Source organism: Perna viridis, chromosome 1 (assembly GCF_037379345.1).
Source record: "Perna viridis isolate PV_CMFRI_1.1 ecotype Kerala chromosome 1, ASM3737934v1, whole genome shotgun sequence".
NCBI classification, from domain to species: domain Eukaryota; kingdom Metazoa; phylum Mollusca; class Bivalvia; order Mytilida; family Mytilidae; genus Perna; species Perna viridis.
The window spans coordinates 66,671,090-66,689,443 of NC_142445.1; the positions used below are offsets into that span (position 1 = coordinate 66,671,090).

The 18,354-nt window shown below is 33.6% G+C and overlaps 1 protein-coding gene across 1 annotated transcript; it reads right to left on the reverse strand.

Moving 5' to 3' along the window:
• Nucleotides 1–4,509: 4,509 nt before the first annotated feature.
• Nucleotides 4,510–11,317, reverse strand: LOC148629938 (matrilin-1-like). Its single transcript, XM_088560052.1, has 6 exons — nucleotides 11,213–11,317; nucleotides 10,140–10,700; nucleotides 6,824–7,015; nucleotides 6,384–6,494; nucleotides 5,256–5,343; nucleotides 4,510–4,878 (listed from the first exon to the last, which is right to left on the reverse strand). Exons 1-6 carry the CDS (start codon nucleotides 11,277–11,279, stop codon nucleotides 4,800–4,802), a joined length of 1,098 nt encoding a protein of 365 aa, XP_088416178.1. The 5' UTR covers nucleotides 11,280–11,317; the 3' UTR covers nucleotides 4,510–4,799.
• Between the last annotated feature and the right edge of the window lie 7,037 nt (nucleotides 11,318–18,354).

Consider the following 18,354-nt stretch of genomic DNA (forward strand, 5'->3'; position numbering starts at 1 on the left):
GGTGTATCCATCAACACCATGAAAACTGATTTATTCAACGAGTCATAGTTTTCCTTTACTTGTTTGTCTAACCCGGACTTGACTTTTATGAGCAACTCGGCGGGTGTTTCTAGAAAAGCAGAGAACGCTTACCCTACCGGTGCACTTGGTCCATGCTCCCAGTTTTTTGTGGAGTCCGAGTTGCTCATTTACTTTTGTTACTTTGTATGTATGATTTTAGTTACTTTACGTTCTTTGTTGTGTATGTCTGTTTTCTATGTCTGGTCTTTGTCCCTGGATTACATTCTTTTGATTACCGCTATAACCTTGGTTCCCTTGATTACTCTTTTACATCATGATACTTGGTTAAAAGGAATGATTTTCCTGTTGTGTGAAAAGTGTTTTCCGGAGCACCTGGCGTTACTTCTGTTGTTTTTGTTTTTGTTTTTTTTTTTTTTTGTGGGAGTTCATATTGCTAGTGTGTCCCTTATTTTTAGTTTTTAGGTAAAATTTACTTTTTTGTTTGATCGCTACATTGTATATCGTCGCTGGTTCTTGTTTTCATGGTTAGGCCATGTGTTGGGATTTTTTCCGTATTTGAAACATCTTACTGCTAGCGCTTCGGTATATTTTTGCTGATATTTGCACTTTTTATTTCCGAATCCGAGTCATATTTTGCTATGTGTTTGTTCATATGTAAGGGTCCGAACAAACCCCAAAATCTCAACTTGATTAGAAAAAAATTGAATAACAAACCCTAGTTGATCAAGTAAAATGGAATTATTTATTAAGGTAATTCTAAACATCATTCCTGCACATTTTTTCATCTATAATACTTTTTTTCGTTATAACTAAATATAATAATTACTTTGATTTTTAATTATGTGTTATCGTAAAAAAAGCTGAAGAAACCAATAACACAAGTTAACAGTAGAACGACTAATTTCAAAACTTAAACGTCCGGCAATCTAACATGGCAAGGGTAGAGTAAAGTAAGTCAAATTTCAAAATGTTCAAATCCGATAATCTTGATCTTCAGGTGAGATAGATTCTGATTACGGGGATGGTGCACAAACCCTAGTGCTACCATTGACGTTCATTATTGAAAATGAAATCTAATTTAATTAAATACTGACAGATTTCATCAGCTTAACATTCTTTTGTAGTCAAAGTTAATTTAAAACTGTAATGTGCTTACCCTACCGGTGCACGTGGTCCATGCTCCCAGGTTTTAGTGGAGTCCGAGTTGCTCATTTGCTTTTGTTACTTTGTATGTATGATTGTAATTACTCTATGTTCTTTGTTGTGCATGTCTGTTTTCCATGTCTTTGTCCCTGGATTACATTCTTTTGATTACCGCTATGACCTTGGCTCCCTTGATTACTCTTGTACATGTTATCAACAATAAATATCTTTTTCAGAGTCATTATCACAATTACATTTTATAGTACAAGATCCATACTTAATACATTTTAAACCAATTTCGAGTAAATAGTTTCCGGCAATTTTCTACCAGTTTGTCAGGAAGGAGGTGTTGATCCTTTTTGATACAGATTGTCCAGCATTATATCTGACGTGGCCAAATTCCGTCTTATTAAACCTATTAAATCTGAACATCATCACGATGAGAATCGGAAATTTATACATATTCCATTTTCCAACATGGAAATATATGCTATTAACATCAGCAATAGAGGTTGTTTCCAAAATTCCACCATATCTATATTTCAATAATCAATCTGTTCCTATTGTCTCTTACACAAAAACAATAAGTAGTAAAATTTTCAACCATAAAAAGACATTGCATAATATAAACATTGAGCAACACTTAAAGTCCCCTCTGACATGTGACTGTACTTCTCTCTATAATTACATTCCTTCTGGTCATGTCACCACTGATGATTTGATTATCATTGAGAATGAACTCCTACGTAAGGCAGTTTCTCATGGTCCAAAATGCAGAGAACCTCAGCGCCTCAAGTGGAAACTTTATTTCTAAACCACAATGGGTGCTGTTGAAGACTATGCCAGCTCAAGGATAAAGACAGAAAAGGACCAGAAATCGAGTCCTTGTCAGATTGCACACAAGTCATTCGTTGGTACGGAATAGTATTAACAATTTCAAGAAATTATATCAATAAAAGTCCGTATTCAACGATTGCGAGGCACCCGAATGCCTTTCCTCAGTACATGAGAAATATGTAATCGTCCGCGCAGAAAAAGCTTTGTATTTGTTTGCAAAGCGCATTACCTCAGTTGCCTCATTAAAGAATTGGCATTAATAGTAACATCCGTGATAATGCCACATACAAATGTATTACTTTTGACAAAGATGAAATCCTAAACAATCACAAGTCCTTCATGTCTTCTCTCAAAATCGAAACAAAATGTGAGGACTTACCTAATTGCAATGCATCCCCAAATTTCATAAGAATCCGTACAAAGAAAGGTTTATAGCAGGATCTTCATCTTGCTTCACAAAGGAGATGTCTATTCATCTTACAAAGATATTGTCAACAGAGAAGGATGGACGGCAAGCTTGTTGCAATACCACGTACTCTCGTAGTGGCATTAATTATATGTGGATACTACAAAATTCTGAAGATTTACTTCAAGGCCTAAAATCTCGCACTTTGGACTTCTTAATTCTTCACTACGTTACCACATGCTAAATTGAAATCTCGCTCGATAGGACTTATTCGTAAATCTTTTGCTGTTTCAAAAATTATGTTATTTTCTGAAACATCGCAAAGTGTGGTACACAGAACAGCAGGTTTGCGATTTGCATGATTTCCTCATTGATAACATTTGTCACATTTGGAGAAGCTATTTTTAAACAGCAAGTTGGCATTCCAATGGGCAATAACTGTGCTCATCTCCTAGCCGATTTGTTTTGATATTCATACGAGACTGGATTTTTTTTTCAGAATCTCGTAAGGAATAAAAACATAAAGATGCTAAATCCTTAACTTTATATGCAAATATATTGATGAAGTATTGTCCATCAACAACCCTTCTAAATGGTTACCATCAATATATCCACCACAGCTCGAGGAGTTTACAGAAACAGTTTGTTTTGCACCTTTGTTAGACCTACATCTCGAAATTGACGACAGTGATCATATCAGCACTAAAATTATGATAGAAGAGACGACTTTAATTCTAATATCATCAATTTTCCTTTCCAGTGCATCTATATCCCTTCATCTTCTGCATATGGTGTTTATATTTTACAATTGATACGGTTCACTAGAGTAAGTACTAACTACTCTGATTTCCTTGAACGCCATAAATGTTTGCATAATAGACTCCTCAATCAGGGGTATGAAGAAATGCGTCTTATAGGTTTCCGATTACCGATTATGACAATAGAATGCAATTCTGTTTAATCGCCACTGGTATATTGACGCCGCCATGAAAGACGGAGGTTTAGGGCGTTGTAAAACCTAGATTTAACTCAGCCTTATGGTTTAAAATGCTTGTACCAAGTCAGGACTTTTGCGGTTCCAATTGCCCCGGTGGTGTATTATCTATTTTGCTTAACTTATAAATCGGATAAGTGGTCGGTAGTTTGTAGAATTGAGATTATAGGACAACATACAGAATCCTTTAATAAACGTCAATGAATCAACCGTATTTTTCGGAGTTGTTAAATTTCAATAAATTCACTGAACATAAATATTATTTTTACTTCTAATTTTTAATGGTGGATAATTGATTGTTTTTGTTTATTTGTTCGGGGTTTAACGTCCGAGCAGCAATATTTCAGCTATATTCAAACGATGAACATGAAATTGATGATAAAATAAACATGAAATGATGATGAAATGAAAAAGGGATGGGACACAAGGACAATGGGGTCAACAAATTTTGATTGTCACTGGAAATAGGGAGAGGTGGGTAGGGTCGGGCAATTTAGCCTCCTGTGGCGGAGCCCTATGGTTCCTACTCCGGGAGAATACCACAGTAGTGTTCTTTAACGTGCGAAGAACGTGGCATCTTTCCCAGCACGGTGCACCACTATGGTTTGCGGTCAGGTTTTTCGTATTATAGCCTGACAACCCCAGCATGTAACACGCCAGGGGTACCCCATTCCACCACCAGAGGCACACATCCCAGTTGCTCTGTGGGCAGAGCGCCTAGCCCCGGCTAGGGTTCTGAGCACTATTTAGTCGCCTTTTACGACAAGCTTAGCGCTGCTGTAGGCCTATTCTTTTAACACCTGGACCTGCACCGGGAGTGAATAATTGAGTACGTTTCTCTTGTTAATTCAAAAAAGTGTTACTCCCTAAACTTTTTGTACGGAGATTTTTAGTCGTATACACATTCGGATGGTTGACTTTCTTCCTTTTTGGCAGATTCTATAATAAGGATGTGGCGATAGCAATATAATAGTAAAATGCTCTGAAACATGAATGGCTGAAAATATGTTTGTCGGAAATGACGTATGCAGTTAGTGCTTGTTTGTTGAGAACGCAGAAACAAATTTAAATGTTATTTGAAACAAACAGCTATGGGTAAAACATATAATCATACAACTGACGGTTATTAAATGCCCAATGTTGCAGAGTCACATAGATTAAACATTTACATGTGTATATTAGATCACTTATGCTAAAAATTTATTTTTCATGTAGAGAACATATGAACTTAAGATCAAGAAATCATTTTTTTTCTTTACTATATTTTAGTCTCTATATATGTGTGTGCGAGTTTGAAATTAGATATACAGTTTCTTAGACCAAAACAATGTAAAAAAAAGCACTCAGCAAACATTCCTTTGAAAAGCATTCCAGCAATATCACCGTATTAGACATCAATCATGACCATGCCTCAACTTTCTTCATCGGATGGGGTCGCTTCATACGGTTGTCTTGTTCGTCTTCCTTGCGGCGACGGCTGAAATGAAAATGTATATACACGGGCAATAATCTACACTGTTGTTTGTAATAGCATTCTTTGAACGTCTCACTAAGGTTTAATTGATTTTGTATTGTTTCTTTAGTTAAATGACGTGTGTTGGCATCTCTTTTTTTTTTCTTTTCTTAAATTCATTAGTACTTTTTCCCAAAAAGTAAGGTAAACAAAAAGATAGACAGTCTAAACTCACAAATTAATGTACTCGTTCAAGCGTGCATCATTCCTTTTAAGTAAAGATGTATTATTACGTAGATCTAAAATATCAAATGCTAGGTCAACATTTATAGCTGAATAAAAGATTTCATTAAGTCAGTCTATTTGTGTTTTATTTGTAGATTGTGTTCAAAGATACTTACCATGATGGACAACACATCATAAAACAACAGCACACTGTGAGCAGCAGAAATGACCCGATGGAGATAGCCACAATGCTCCAAAACTTCACTGAGATACGTCAATATTTGAAAAGACAAAAGTTCTTTCATTACACCCTTGAACAATATGCATGGAATAATAATATCAACATTGATAACGGAGTTAGTGTCCTATATACATACGTTTTAACGTGTATCTCATTTCAAGTGCGTACTTTAAATACACATGTTACATGGGCTTGGAGAATTATTAAGGTACAACCTCCCCCAAAATCAACTTCATAATGATATTATATATTATTTTACATCCAACGTACAAATCAATTTGTAGCGAAACATGTTTTAGACTCTTTTTGTTTTAGGAGTATGTTCTTATCCCAGTGGTATAAAAACTTAGCTGTTTGAATGTTGCAAAATATTTATTTCTACTCGTTTGAAAAATTGCTTGACATATCCAACAATCTCTAAAATCAAAGATTTAAGCTGAAGTAAAAAGTGGCTCACTTGGTATTTTCCATTTCGTAGTATTTATGTTGGTTTTGGTTTTTTATCATTTTTGTCGATTGTTATTCACAAATCTCAATGCAAAAAAACTCTAATCAACGGCACTCAAACATATGAAACTTATATAATTGAAATAAGTAACGGAAAAACAATACCAAAATATCAAAAAAGAAAAACAATTACGAAATATATCCTCAGCAATATCCAGGAACACATAAACAATAGAACAAAATAAAATATCTCATATAAACTGAAAAGTAAAAAAAAAACAAGATAACACTTGGAAAATGAACTTGCACAATAACATGTAAATCGAAATTGTAATCAGCGGCACTCGTCATGAAGACGTAAGTGAATTTGTCTCATTTATGAAATCGAAACTTATTACATTTCAATCATACTGTAGTTATGATTTCAATAAATACACCCCTGTCTTGGAGGATTATTTGACAATGTCTATAACGATTTATTTATAGCATAACCTGCTCAAATCAGTTCAATAATACATATCATGTTAGAAAAAATAATAGTTAGAAAACTTGTGTTATTGACGGCCATATATCAGTCTCTTTTTTCATATATCTGATAATTACTAACTGTACTAACTTTTTGCACAGTTCTTTCCTTGGAACAAAAATGGACATTGACAGTGGTAACCATTAACTTCATCGATGCATTTGCCGTATATACATGGTTCATCTCTGCAATCATCTTCATCTGTAATAAAACATAATCAGAAGAGAGTGTTAGTAACATTTCTCAGTTTTCTTTATCTGTCTTAGGGTTTACAAAAAATAACTACATGTACACTCGAATTCGCTTCAGTGTGTTGTTTTAATTAATTGTTTCATTTCCTTTCAAAAACTTCCCATTTTCATCATGTCATTTTGTACTACAATTCTCTTACGACTATTTCTCATTCTTGCTTCCCAGATTGAAATGTTTCCATATTTATTTTTTCTATATGAAGTTTGCAATGTACGTACTGTCTATCCGCTATCAAATCAATATACCCAGTTCAATAATATTTCATTACAATTACTTACCAACTTCACAGTTTTTACCAATAAATCCCTGGTCACAGACACAGATATAATCTGATGTTACAGGTACGCATGTTCCCTTCTTGCAAGAAGAATTCTGACAATACCCATCAAACTTCCTGTGAAAGCTGGATATTGTTTCATGTGTAGACAATGGTTTGGGTGTGGTAGCGGCAGACGGGATTGGTTTTCTGGCTGACGATAAAAATCAAAATTTAGTGACGCAGTTTAGCATTACCTCATTGCAACATTATAATCAGTATAATCATTATGGTTGTTTATTTTGGAAGATAACTAGATATCTAATTCCTTTTAATTCGTGGACATTTAACCAAAAAGCGCCAAAAAAGCTTACTTATGAGATGTAGATATTTTCAAGGGACTTTGACGATTTTGGATATCAATCCATGAGTAAAAGAATAAGATTATTTTTGAAAATGGCAATAAATAACATCTAATTAATTATAGAATGATCAATGGGTTATCACAAATGAGCATAATGTGATTTCTCGTGCTAAAAATGCTTTGTATTTGTAGAAAAGCAGAGGACGCTTACTCTACCGGTGCACCTGGTCCATGCTCCCAGTTTTTATTGGAGTCGGAGTTGCTCATTTGCTTTTGTTACTTTGTATGTATGATTAATTAATTAATACTTCATGTTTTTGTTGTGTATGTCCGTTTTCCATGTCTGGTCTTTGTCCTGGGATTACATTCTTTTGATTACCGCTATAACCTGGGTTCCCTCAATTATTCTTCCAATTAATTATCATATCATCAGTTTTACAATAATACAATGGAGGACTTTGATGTAAAGATATTAATCAAACACGGAAACTGTCATACTAAAAATATCTTTTCTTAGCCTTTGTGATAAAATTTCTTTATTAGCGCTTCCAAATAAGGTCAGACATGGAAAACAGACACACACATCAATAAACATAAAATGACCAAAATAATATATACAAAGTAACAAAAGTAAATGAGTAACTCGTACTCCATTAAAAACTTCGATCATGGACCCGGTGCACCGGTAGGATAGGCGTCCACTGCTTTTCAAAACAACACCCGTCGAGTTCCTTATAAAAAGTCAAGTCCAGGGTAGACATAAAATGAAAAGAAAACTGTGACACATTGAACAAATCAGTTCTCATGGTGTAGCTTTTACAACGTAACGATCCACGAATCCATGATGACGACCATAAAACTTCTGTAGTGATGAATTTAATTTTGTAGAGACAAAACCGTGTCCAGATGCTTAATTGTAAGAAGTCTAGCGCGATACAAGAATGTGTGCGTGGTTAGGGCAAGCTCTGGTATCACGTAAAGTTGTGATAGGAAAACTCCATACGCAGGTGCTGAGGGGATGTTTCCAAAGATGAAAGAAAAGTTACCTTCTGCATGACGTTTAAACAGAACGATACTAATGTTTTAAGGTTTTCTAAGGTAAGTGGCTACTTTGGTTATACAAACACCTGATAAATTCTTGATCCTGGGGTTTTTATTCTCTATCTTCAATGAAGCATTCCATTGAAATAGTATGCATACTAGAAGGTATTTTCAGCTCGGAATTTTTATACATCAAATCATATAATTTAATATATACGATATTGGTTTGTACTAAATATCGACAAATATATATATCAAAAATGTAGATGTACAAAAAAGAGACATCAAAATCCAAGTACATAGATAAAATTTGAACACAGGAAACACACAGAGGTCACCAATTAGACCCCCATTCGGGTCCGGGTGTCAAAAGGATAAACCCTACCCACCTTTCCCAGTTTCCAGTGGTAATCGAAACTCGTCGACCCTGTTATCCCTGTCCAGTCCACTATCCTTTTTTTCATTTCATTATCATTTTATGTTCATTTTATCATCAAAGTCATGTCCTTTGCCGGATATAGCTGAAATATTACTATACTTGGGCATTAAACACCAATCAATCAATCAACCATTTAACAGATAATATATAAATTACAAAAAAGATCAGTAAATAACACAAGTAAAACAAAACGCGTTAAGTCCTTGCAATATAAAATTCAACAAAATATGGGGGTGACATCGGTGACCTGGAAGGGTAAGCATGTCCTGTTTCGCAAGCGGAAGTGTCTCACGCTCTTAACACACTTTGTTAAAGCGGAGCTAAAGTGGTCCAACCTACTAGTTATTCACAACTGGATGATATTGATTACTTTAACAATGTTTTATGGTGTTAATAATGTTGCAATGGTGGATTATCATTTGAGGGAGAATCTGATCTTTTGATCTTAAACTTAATATTCAAGCTTGGTATTTATTTGTCTCGACCAACAGGGATATTTTAGACTTCCATTTACACAACTGAACAACTTTACACAACACGCGTGTTAAAAGTTCAAGTAATTACTGCAGAAGTCATAATGTGGAAACATGATCGAGTTATTATTCTAGGCGGTCTTACAGTTTCATTGCGTATATTTTGAATTATACAACGGAAGATATCAGATTTAGGGTTCCAGGTTACATTTGTCCGAGATAGCTCTGACTTGTCAGACAAGCTGGGGCTGTTCGAGTCCCATGTCAAAAACCTGATATATAGCGCTCGAATTTTGGTGCGTGTTTCGAGACGAAAATAATATATTTAGTAAGCATTGACTACATCGGCGAGCTTTACCATACTTGTCTGTTCGTGAGAATAGTCAAAGACATGAAAATATTTATTTTTTTTTTTTTTTTTTTTTTTTTTTTTTGTAATTAAAAAAATCGCAATGGACAGCATATTAATGTTCAAAAAAAGAAAATGATTGCCTTTCCTATCTTGGAAAGTTAGACCGAGATTGCTCTGACGTCCTATGGCCGAAGCTTGTCTTGCAAATCGGCCTCAAGAGTTTGCCACAAAACAAAACATGTGGAAACACGTGAACTTAAAATTCAAAAGCACAATGTGATCACAATATTTTGTTGTTTTGTTTTTTTTTTAATATATCCAATTATTGCGAAAAAGGATAAACATAACATTGGTAATCTCGAATCGCGCACCTAAGTTGGTCCGCAAAATCCCGTCCCACGACTGATTTGCCAGACATGCTGGGACAGTGGGACGGGATTTTGCGGACCAACTTAGGTGCGCGATTCGAGATTCAGACCATTCTCAGTCTCGGTATCAACTATCCTCACAATGTCAGGACAAAAGTGGACACAGGAGCTTTGACATTATAAGTATATGCGTCTACATATTTATAGGACGTCACTAACTCCATTCCTATTATAATCATGCCAAAATTGACGCATGCCATTGGCATAATTAAATACAAAAACAGAAAACACCGAATTTTACCTTTGCACTCTGTCTGGGTAATATTAGCTGCAAGATTACCAAGTTGATCAAAACTTGAAATGATAATCATATGATCGTTATCTGATGCTATGGCATTCAACTCCTTCTGATTGACATTACTGCCAATTCCGACAGCGTATACAGTGAGTTTCTGTTTGCGTAACTTCGCTGCTTCTGTTATCGTTTTGTTGTAGTTATTTGACATTCCGTCAGTTAAAACTATTAATACATTGTCAGTGCTATTCCTATCACCATTGGCTGTTTTGAAAGCATGATTACCAATCCATTCCAACGCTATACCTGTATTCGTTCCTCCTGTTTCGTAGGCTATACTGTTAATTGCTTTGACTAAGGAATCCTGATATGAGTAGGTGGAAAGATTAAACTTAGGATATATGTTATTTGAAAACGATGATAACCCGATCTGAACATCTTGCGGACCTATGGGGAAACGTTGAGCGACGTTCGCAACAAAATGTTTTGTCTTTGTAAAATTAGTGATGCCTACACTTCCAGAAGCATCTATCAAAAAGTACAAGTCTATAGCGACCCTTCCGCATCCTAAAATTTTTAAATGTTTATTTGTAATTAATGTGTATTGTATTTCCTAATAAAAAAATTAAATGTGGACGGTAAGCATGAAATTTACAGCTGTAATCTATATATCATTGAGGGACATAACAATATATAGACCACAAAATTGGTAAAATGATTCTTCAAATTCTTTGAACACCACATAAATGATGATTTTTAGATCAATATTCAACCAGTATTTGTTTTTGCTCGTTGAAAGTAAAGTAATTATTATTAAAATTAATAGAAAACATTTAAAATGTAAACTTTAATTCGTAAACAAACATGATAATTTATTCATGGCTGCTCATTTTATTTCTCCTCATATAATTGAACGACGACTAAGAGAAAGTTAACGTGATTTGTAATCTTAATTGCTCTCTTTTATAATTATGTTTCAAGATGGTTTTGTTTAAGTCTTTGTCAAAACTTTTCATTAACAATTTCTAGTGATTCACGCAAGGGTTATGATATTGACCACGAGACAATCTTAAACTTACCAGTATTACCGGAGGCTTGTGCTTGAATAATGAAAGCAGAAATAAGAATAACGTTCAGTCGCATCATAGTTTCAAAGTTAAACTGCAAGAATGATTTTAGGCTGAGGTTTGGAAAATGGCCATGTAAGGTTGTTGGCGTCATAGGTACTTGAAATTAATATTCACAACCAATGCATAGATACTGTAAGTCAAGGTAAACAATATAGCGATAATCACATATTAAAATTTAAGGATCACCTGTGATATTATTAAAATTACATAATCTAGCCAAGTTTTCACAAGTGCTTTTTGCTATTTGATTAAAAATTAGTACTTAATTCGTCATGAAGATAGATATGTTATTGAGAGGTCTCGATTTCGACGTTTATGCATTACTTCTTGAATCTTAATAAAAGAAGCATTCATCCATAAATCTATAAAAAGTCGTAACATGTCCAATTATTGTATATATATCCATATTGTCATTAACCCCTAGACAAATAAATTTTCGACCTGTCACTTATCAATTTAATTTCGATATTTATTTAAAAGATTTTTTATCAACGTTTTAATACAGAACCATATGTCAACGAAACATTTCTTGTTACATGTATTAAGAGAGTACGTATTATAAACTGAAGTTAAGTATTAATTTGCATTTTCAAAATAGCCTTTCAATTGTAATAACTCTAACAAAAAGTCATCTGTCAACTTTCACTCAATGAATAGGCTTTATCATAAGGATCATGTCATCAATTTTTTTCTATCTATTATAGTTTTAAGGAACTGCAAAAAAAAACTTAAGCTGTATTTACTCTAACAAGGAGTCATTTACAACAACTGAGACTTTTGTAGGCCTTTTCATAAGGATCAACCATCAATTAAAAGTTTTTTCCTCAATATATTTTTTTAAATGTTGGCTTAAAAACTGCAAAAAAACCTTTTTTGGTGTGTCAAGGACAATAACTTTAATAAGGAGTCGTCTTTCAACGTTAACTGAATAGAAACATTTGTCGGCCATATTTTATGGGTCATCTTATCATCAATTACAGTTTTTGTCCTATATGTTAAATTTTTCAAAATATTAGCTAAAACCTTTTTTTAAAAAAAATCATTTTCAACTTTCAAGGGCAATAACTCTAACCAGATGTCGTCCAATAACTTTGACCCAATTAAGACCTTTGTAGACCTTAACATTATTTCATAAACTGATTTTTTTTTTTAATTTATTGCAGCTCTTGAATGTTATAAACTTCCCATTTACATCCCATCGCCATTCTCCATAGAAAAATCTCCATCTGCCCAAAGAATCCCCATTGCATTTTTCTGTAGTAAATATTAACATTATCAAATTATTTTTGATACTTTTAGTTCTTGAACATTAAAACTGTTTTTTTTTTAATGTAATTTGAAACACTTATCATATCAATAAGTACTTTTAAAACTAATTTCCAACCCCACTCCCCACCACCCATTCCCCAACCCCCATATACCGGGAAACTTTCCACATACAAACACTGTATAGTTTTTGCGATATTGGTCGAAAACTACAACAATTTCGGGTTTATTGTTTATCTTTAAGGGCTTTAACTCTAACAGGGAGCCGTGCGACAATTTTAACCTAGTTCAGACATTTGTAGGCCTTGTACATGTAATAAGGATATTCAATTAATAGGAAGTATTTTCGAATCTATTTTAGTTTTCAAATTATTCAGTGAATCTAATTTTGAGTCGTCCTGCAACTTGGACTCGATCTAGACATTGGTAGGCTTCGTTATAAGGATCATTTCCTCAATTAAAGTTTTTTTCCTATTTATTTTCCTATTTCTCTTCGTTAATTTTTTTGTGATATTTGTAGAAATTAGTTACTTGACCCCTGTAGTTTAAAAATGGCAACGGTGGGCATGTTTTACACTTGACCTACACATTCGATACAATCTTTCGTTTAAGAATGTTAGTGACAAGGTTTTATAGGCCAGATGAGCTAAAATATATGAACTTATTTTGGTATATACATCTTAATATATTATAATTGAAATCAAGTCTTTTCTAAACATTTTAATACATAAAAGGATAACAATTAACATAACAGTACTCGGAATTCCTGGTATATCAATAAATCGCACGACTTAAACCTTCGACCCAATGGCGAAATTGTATAGGTGCATTACCCACCCACAGTTTTTTCAGCAATAGATGTTCCATTGAGTATCCATGTTGGCGTATATAAGTTATACAACCATTTTCAGCTGATAAAGTCTGTAGGACCTATAGATCTCTGACATATCCGTCGGTGTTTTTACAAAAACTCGAATTTAATTATAGTTCCTGGTTTCGCGTAAGAGGGGTCCAACACAATATTTATTCTTCTTATAGTCAGAAACTAGAAACTGTGTAAGTATTATTGTTCCTTCGGTTCCAATTTTTCATGGGTTTCGTGGGTTTGGTAAACCACGAAGTTTGATTCCAAACGAAAAGGAAATTTCCCATTCGTTTATATGATGTGAAATCCATGAATTGTACATTTTTTTCCATAAATCACGAAAGTTGGTATCCGCGAATAAATGTACGTTCACAGTGCTAGTAAATGTACGTTCACAGTGCTAGTAAATGAATTGTAATAATAATTGTATTAATTTTTTTCTGTATCATACATCTCCATGTTTGTTTCTGTATCGTACATCTCGATGGTTTTTTTTCTGCATCGTACATCTCGATTTTTTTTTCTGTATCGTACATCTCGATGTTTTTTTCTGTATCGTACATCTCGATGTTTTTTTCCTTAACTTTCTTTATGATACCAAACTTTATAAGCTCCCAATTTACACACTATATATAATGTTAAGCAGTGTATTTTGGCCAACTAATTCTAGTATTTGTGTTTAAGATGTATTCAATATTGTATAGTTTTAGAAAACATTTCATTTAGAAAAAAAAACCTTGAATTATATATGTTTTGCTTCAGTTCAATATAGAATTGTGCAACAGTGTCAATGTTTTGTGAACAAAAAACTGTTAAATTACTATTCTGTTTTTAAAAGGCTGATATACTTTTTATGCGTGTGTGTGATTTTTGTAGTTGTTTTTTAACTAGTTTTATTGTATAATTATTTTCACTATTTTGTATTTTACAATGGTGATCGTCTCATTAAAAAAATCTTAACTTCACTTTCTACTCTTTCATCATTGATTATTTAAAAGTATTGTTTATTTGAAATTCGATTTGAAACGTTAAACATGTTCGGAAAGAAGAGATGGCATGAAACCACTACATAAAAATATTCAAAAATAAATTTCACAAGCTGCCAATATCGGAAAAAAGTGTAACAGCAATCATAGTCATATTATGTGTTGTGCAATACATACATAGTTGTAGCTCAATATTAGTAGATTAAAATTAACTGTTACATTCCTACGCCGGAACATACACTCTAAAAGTCGTAACATTTTTATATTTAAATAATAATATTTTATAGCCACGTATAGTGGGCATACTCCATTACTCCGCTGGAATATTGGTTCCCTTGATTACCCTTCCAATACGACACTACATTTGTAGGGGTATATGTATTAATTATTAATACTTGTCACAAATCAAGCAGTTTAATTGGTCGTTAATTTAAGGGGGTTACGTTCAATTGTTTTTATTTGATATATTTTTTCTATACAATTAAAACTATTTATACAACTGTTTGGAGATTGGTATGAAATCTAGCTTTCCACCATAAACTAGAGAAAAATATATATATTAGAGTTAGAGAGTGGGTTACCTCTAAGTTAAGGGTAAACTACAGTATTATACGATATGTTATACGACGTGGGAGAAATTAAGGGATAGGAGTACACCATACTCTTATTTACTTCTTTCAATGAAATAGTTTGGGTCAATATTCACTCCCCCCACCAAATCGTCCTTGAATGATTTATCGTTTTTATTAGAAGTTCTCGGCTTTTAAATCAAGTACAACTTAAAAACAAAAATACATTTTGCATAGAAATAAGTACACATTCTTACAACCTATAACGGTTTGCTTGCAGAGGATGGATCTCACTTTATTCTAGAATGTTGACAGTCTCTGGAGGAGAAAAAAACCGAGACGATTGCTCTTACCATCTTTGTTCTATCTCTGAAGATTAATCCGCCAACCTGGGGCCAAATCGGCATTTACGAAGTATAAACCGAGAACTTGATCTTTCAACCTATGAATTGATTTGTATATGCATTAGCATTCGGTGTTATTCGTTTATGACGCCAGGAATATGTTTTAATAGACGGTTGACTTTCGAATCAATGATTCTCAAAGGTATTTTGGCTCAACCAGTACGTGGCTAATGTCCTATAAGAAGGGTGTGATAGCAGGACTAATAAAATTTTCACTTCATCTTTGGTATTGTCTGACATCTCTGAATTACGTAAAAGTTGATTTGTTACTGATATTTTGTTTTATGCTCGCAATATCAGATAATGCGTTTTGCTCTCCCAGACGGTTGACAAAACTACCTTCTTAGTTGCTGTCAATTATCTGATCTACAAACCATTTCACTATCGACTGCAAGCAATTCGCCGCTAAAGTGAACTACCCAAGACACAACCAAAATAAACATGGCGTACGTTTGCGTAAAATGCTGTGTGAAAGGGAATCTGTTTGTTATACACTTGAAATAAATAGTAAACAAAGCTAGCAATTTCAATAGTATTACCCCTGCCATTCCAAATACTGAAACTGTAAATAAAATAGCGTATAAATAATTACGCGTGACGAATTCTAAATCGTAACAATATTGAAATTTGATTTTACGACATATTTGCATAGAACAACTTCAAATATACGAAAATTTGACAGATTTCAATTCTAAGAAACGGCTTTAGAATTTTAACTTCTACATATTTCTTTAAATCGGCGCTTTTCCGGACCTTTTTTTCTGTTTTTAGACATGAAGCTTCTACCATTCCTTTGAATGAGCACTTTTCCTCTGGTTATAGAATATTTTTATATCAATATTTCATTCTTTTATATTATTTTTTTTTATTGTAAATAAAAGGTTTTGTCAATGAATGGTGATAACAAAATATTACCAAACTAATAAACACTTGGCAAGAAAGTCCGTATAACAAATGGCAATATCAACGTAAAAAAACAGATAGTTGGAAACATCGGTCCTAACTTTGTACAAGCATTTCTAATTCTTATAGACGATTGAAATACAACACAAACAGAGAAGACACCAACATATGTATTGAACATGAGTAGAGTTCAGCTGAAAATGATAATATTCAAGTAATAAGTACGAACAAGAGGCTCTCGAAGAGCCTGAATTTTTCACCTTGCAAACCATGCCCTATTAATTAAGTTAGTATGCATTGTTACCATGTTTGACAAAAAATGCTGAAAAGAGCATATATTGATGAATGTTGCAAGTTCAAAAGTGTACCTATGGCACTGTAAAATGTTTGGAAGTCTTTTTCGAACCTCTGGAAAAATTGGACAGGGGTCCCCCAATGCTCTCTTATTTCACCGGGTATGCGGGAGCATTAGTATACATTTGCTGAGAAAGAACACAAAATTACGTTAAATCACGACAATCTAACTTTTTTCATATTTGCCATTCATATCAGACCATATTTACTAAATAAACCAATTATCGTTGAAATTATAGCAAATATGAAAATTAGCAAGAAAATGGGCACCAAGAATAATATTTCGTCATTAACATTAAACTTAGAAAACCTTGTGTTCAAAAGAAACTAAATATCATTGGAATCTGAGCAATCATTCCAACATGAAGCAACAAATTTTCACCAACATTTTAACCACGTGATAGATCTGTCTGACTCCTATGTTATATTTTAGCAAAATGGTTTTTTTTTTTTTTTTCACCAATCAAAAATCCAAACAACCGTTTTGTTCAAGATACCCTAAAAACAAAAATACCTACTTTCATTGAATTTTGTATTGTACTTTTTAGAAGAAGATTTTTTTAAAGTAATGACATCAAAAGCAGAAAAAAATACCCAAAAAGGCCAATAACTCCATCATAGGTCGACAGATGTTCACCACATTTTGACCACAGATAGATGTCATCATCGTGAACACTTTTACCCATGTGGGAATTTGGTTTAAACTCACGGTTTTGCTTTCTGACCCCTATGTTCTATTAATAGAAACAGCGGCTATATTTTTTCATCGATCAAAAAACCAAACGGTCATTTTGTTTAAAATACCCTAAAAACAAAAAGAATTATTTTCATGGAATTCTGTTTCTTAGGAGAAGATTATTGAAAGTAATAACAAAAACAAATATATATTTTAGTAACGGCGGTCATGTTTTAACAGATCAAAAATCAAAACGGTAATTTTGAGCAGGAAACTCTAAGAAACAATCATTTTAAGTTTCATCCAAATCCATTCAGTAGTTTCACAGGAGAAGATGTTTGAAGAATTTGTAACACTGACTACGACAGACGCCAAATGATGGCAACAACTGACATGCGCTACGAGCAGGTGAGCTATAAATAAATTTGTTGACAGTATTGTATTTTGACTTTTCTCGTTTTGGTAAAGGTCATCCTCTACTCTATTATTTAGTGCTTTTCGTCCTTGACAAAGGGCGTATGGCCGAAAATCTGCGCCCCTCTTTATTATTTTCACACGTCGTTTTTGTGTTTAGTTCTTTTAATACCCACAAAAATAACTTCACTTCTATTTTTATTCCTAATCTGACTGAATATTATTATTTTCCCTTGCCTAAACAGTACTTAAAATTAGATTCTGAATGTTTGTGCTAGTTTTGTATTCCTACTGCTACTCAACGAGTATATGAACATACGTGAAATTTGTAGGAAATTCATTTATTTAATATATATAATCAAGTCAAAACTACACCCCAACTCTAGAATCGATGAAAGATTGCAAATTTGCAATGCAAATTCGGTCGCTCCCTCAACGGGATTCGATTCCCTCACTTCTCTGACATCACCACCTGCACCAAATCCAACGCTCTAGACCACTCGGCCAACTAGGCTTTATAAAAAAATATCGCTTTCGTCAACCGAGTAATACTTCATCGTTAGTAAATCTAGTGCGCAAACATTAGCACGTGATGTAACTGAATAGGAAAACCTCTGATGGTATCGAGTAAGACAATAGAGGATCTGGAGCAGT

What these genes read in the sequence shown, in the direction of transcription:
- LOC148629938 (XM_088560052.1), bottom strand. Translation starts at nt 11,279, where the DNA reads ATGATGCGACTGAACGTTATTCTTATTTCTGCTTTCATTATTCAAGCA. An exon ending in TACCCAGACAGAGTGCAAAG is followed by an intron (nt 7,016 to 10,139) that starts GTAAAATTCGGT and finishes TTTTATCGTCAG; the next exon opens with CCAGAAAACCAATCCCGTCT. An exon ending in AGGAAAGAACTGTGCAAAAA is followed by an intron (nt 5,344 to 6,383) that starts GTTAGTACAGTT and finishes GACGTATCTCAG; the next exon opens with TGAAGTTTTGGAGCATTGTG.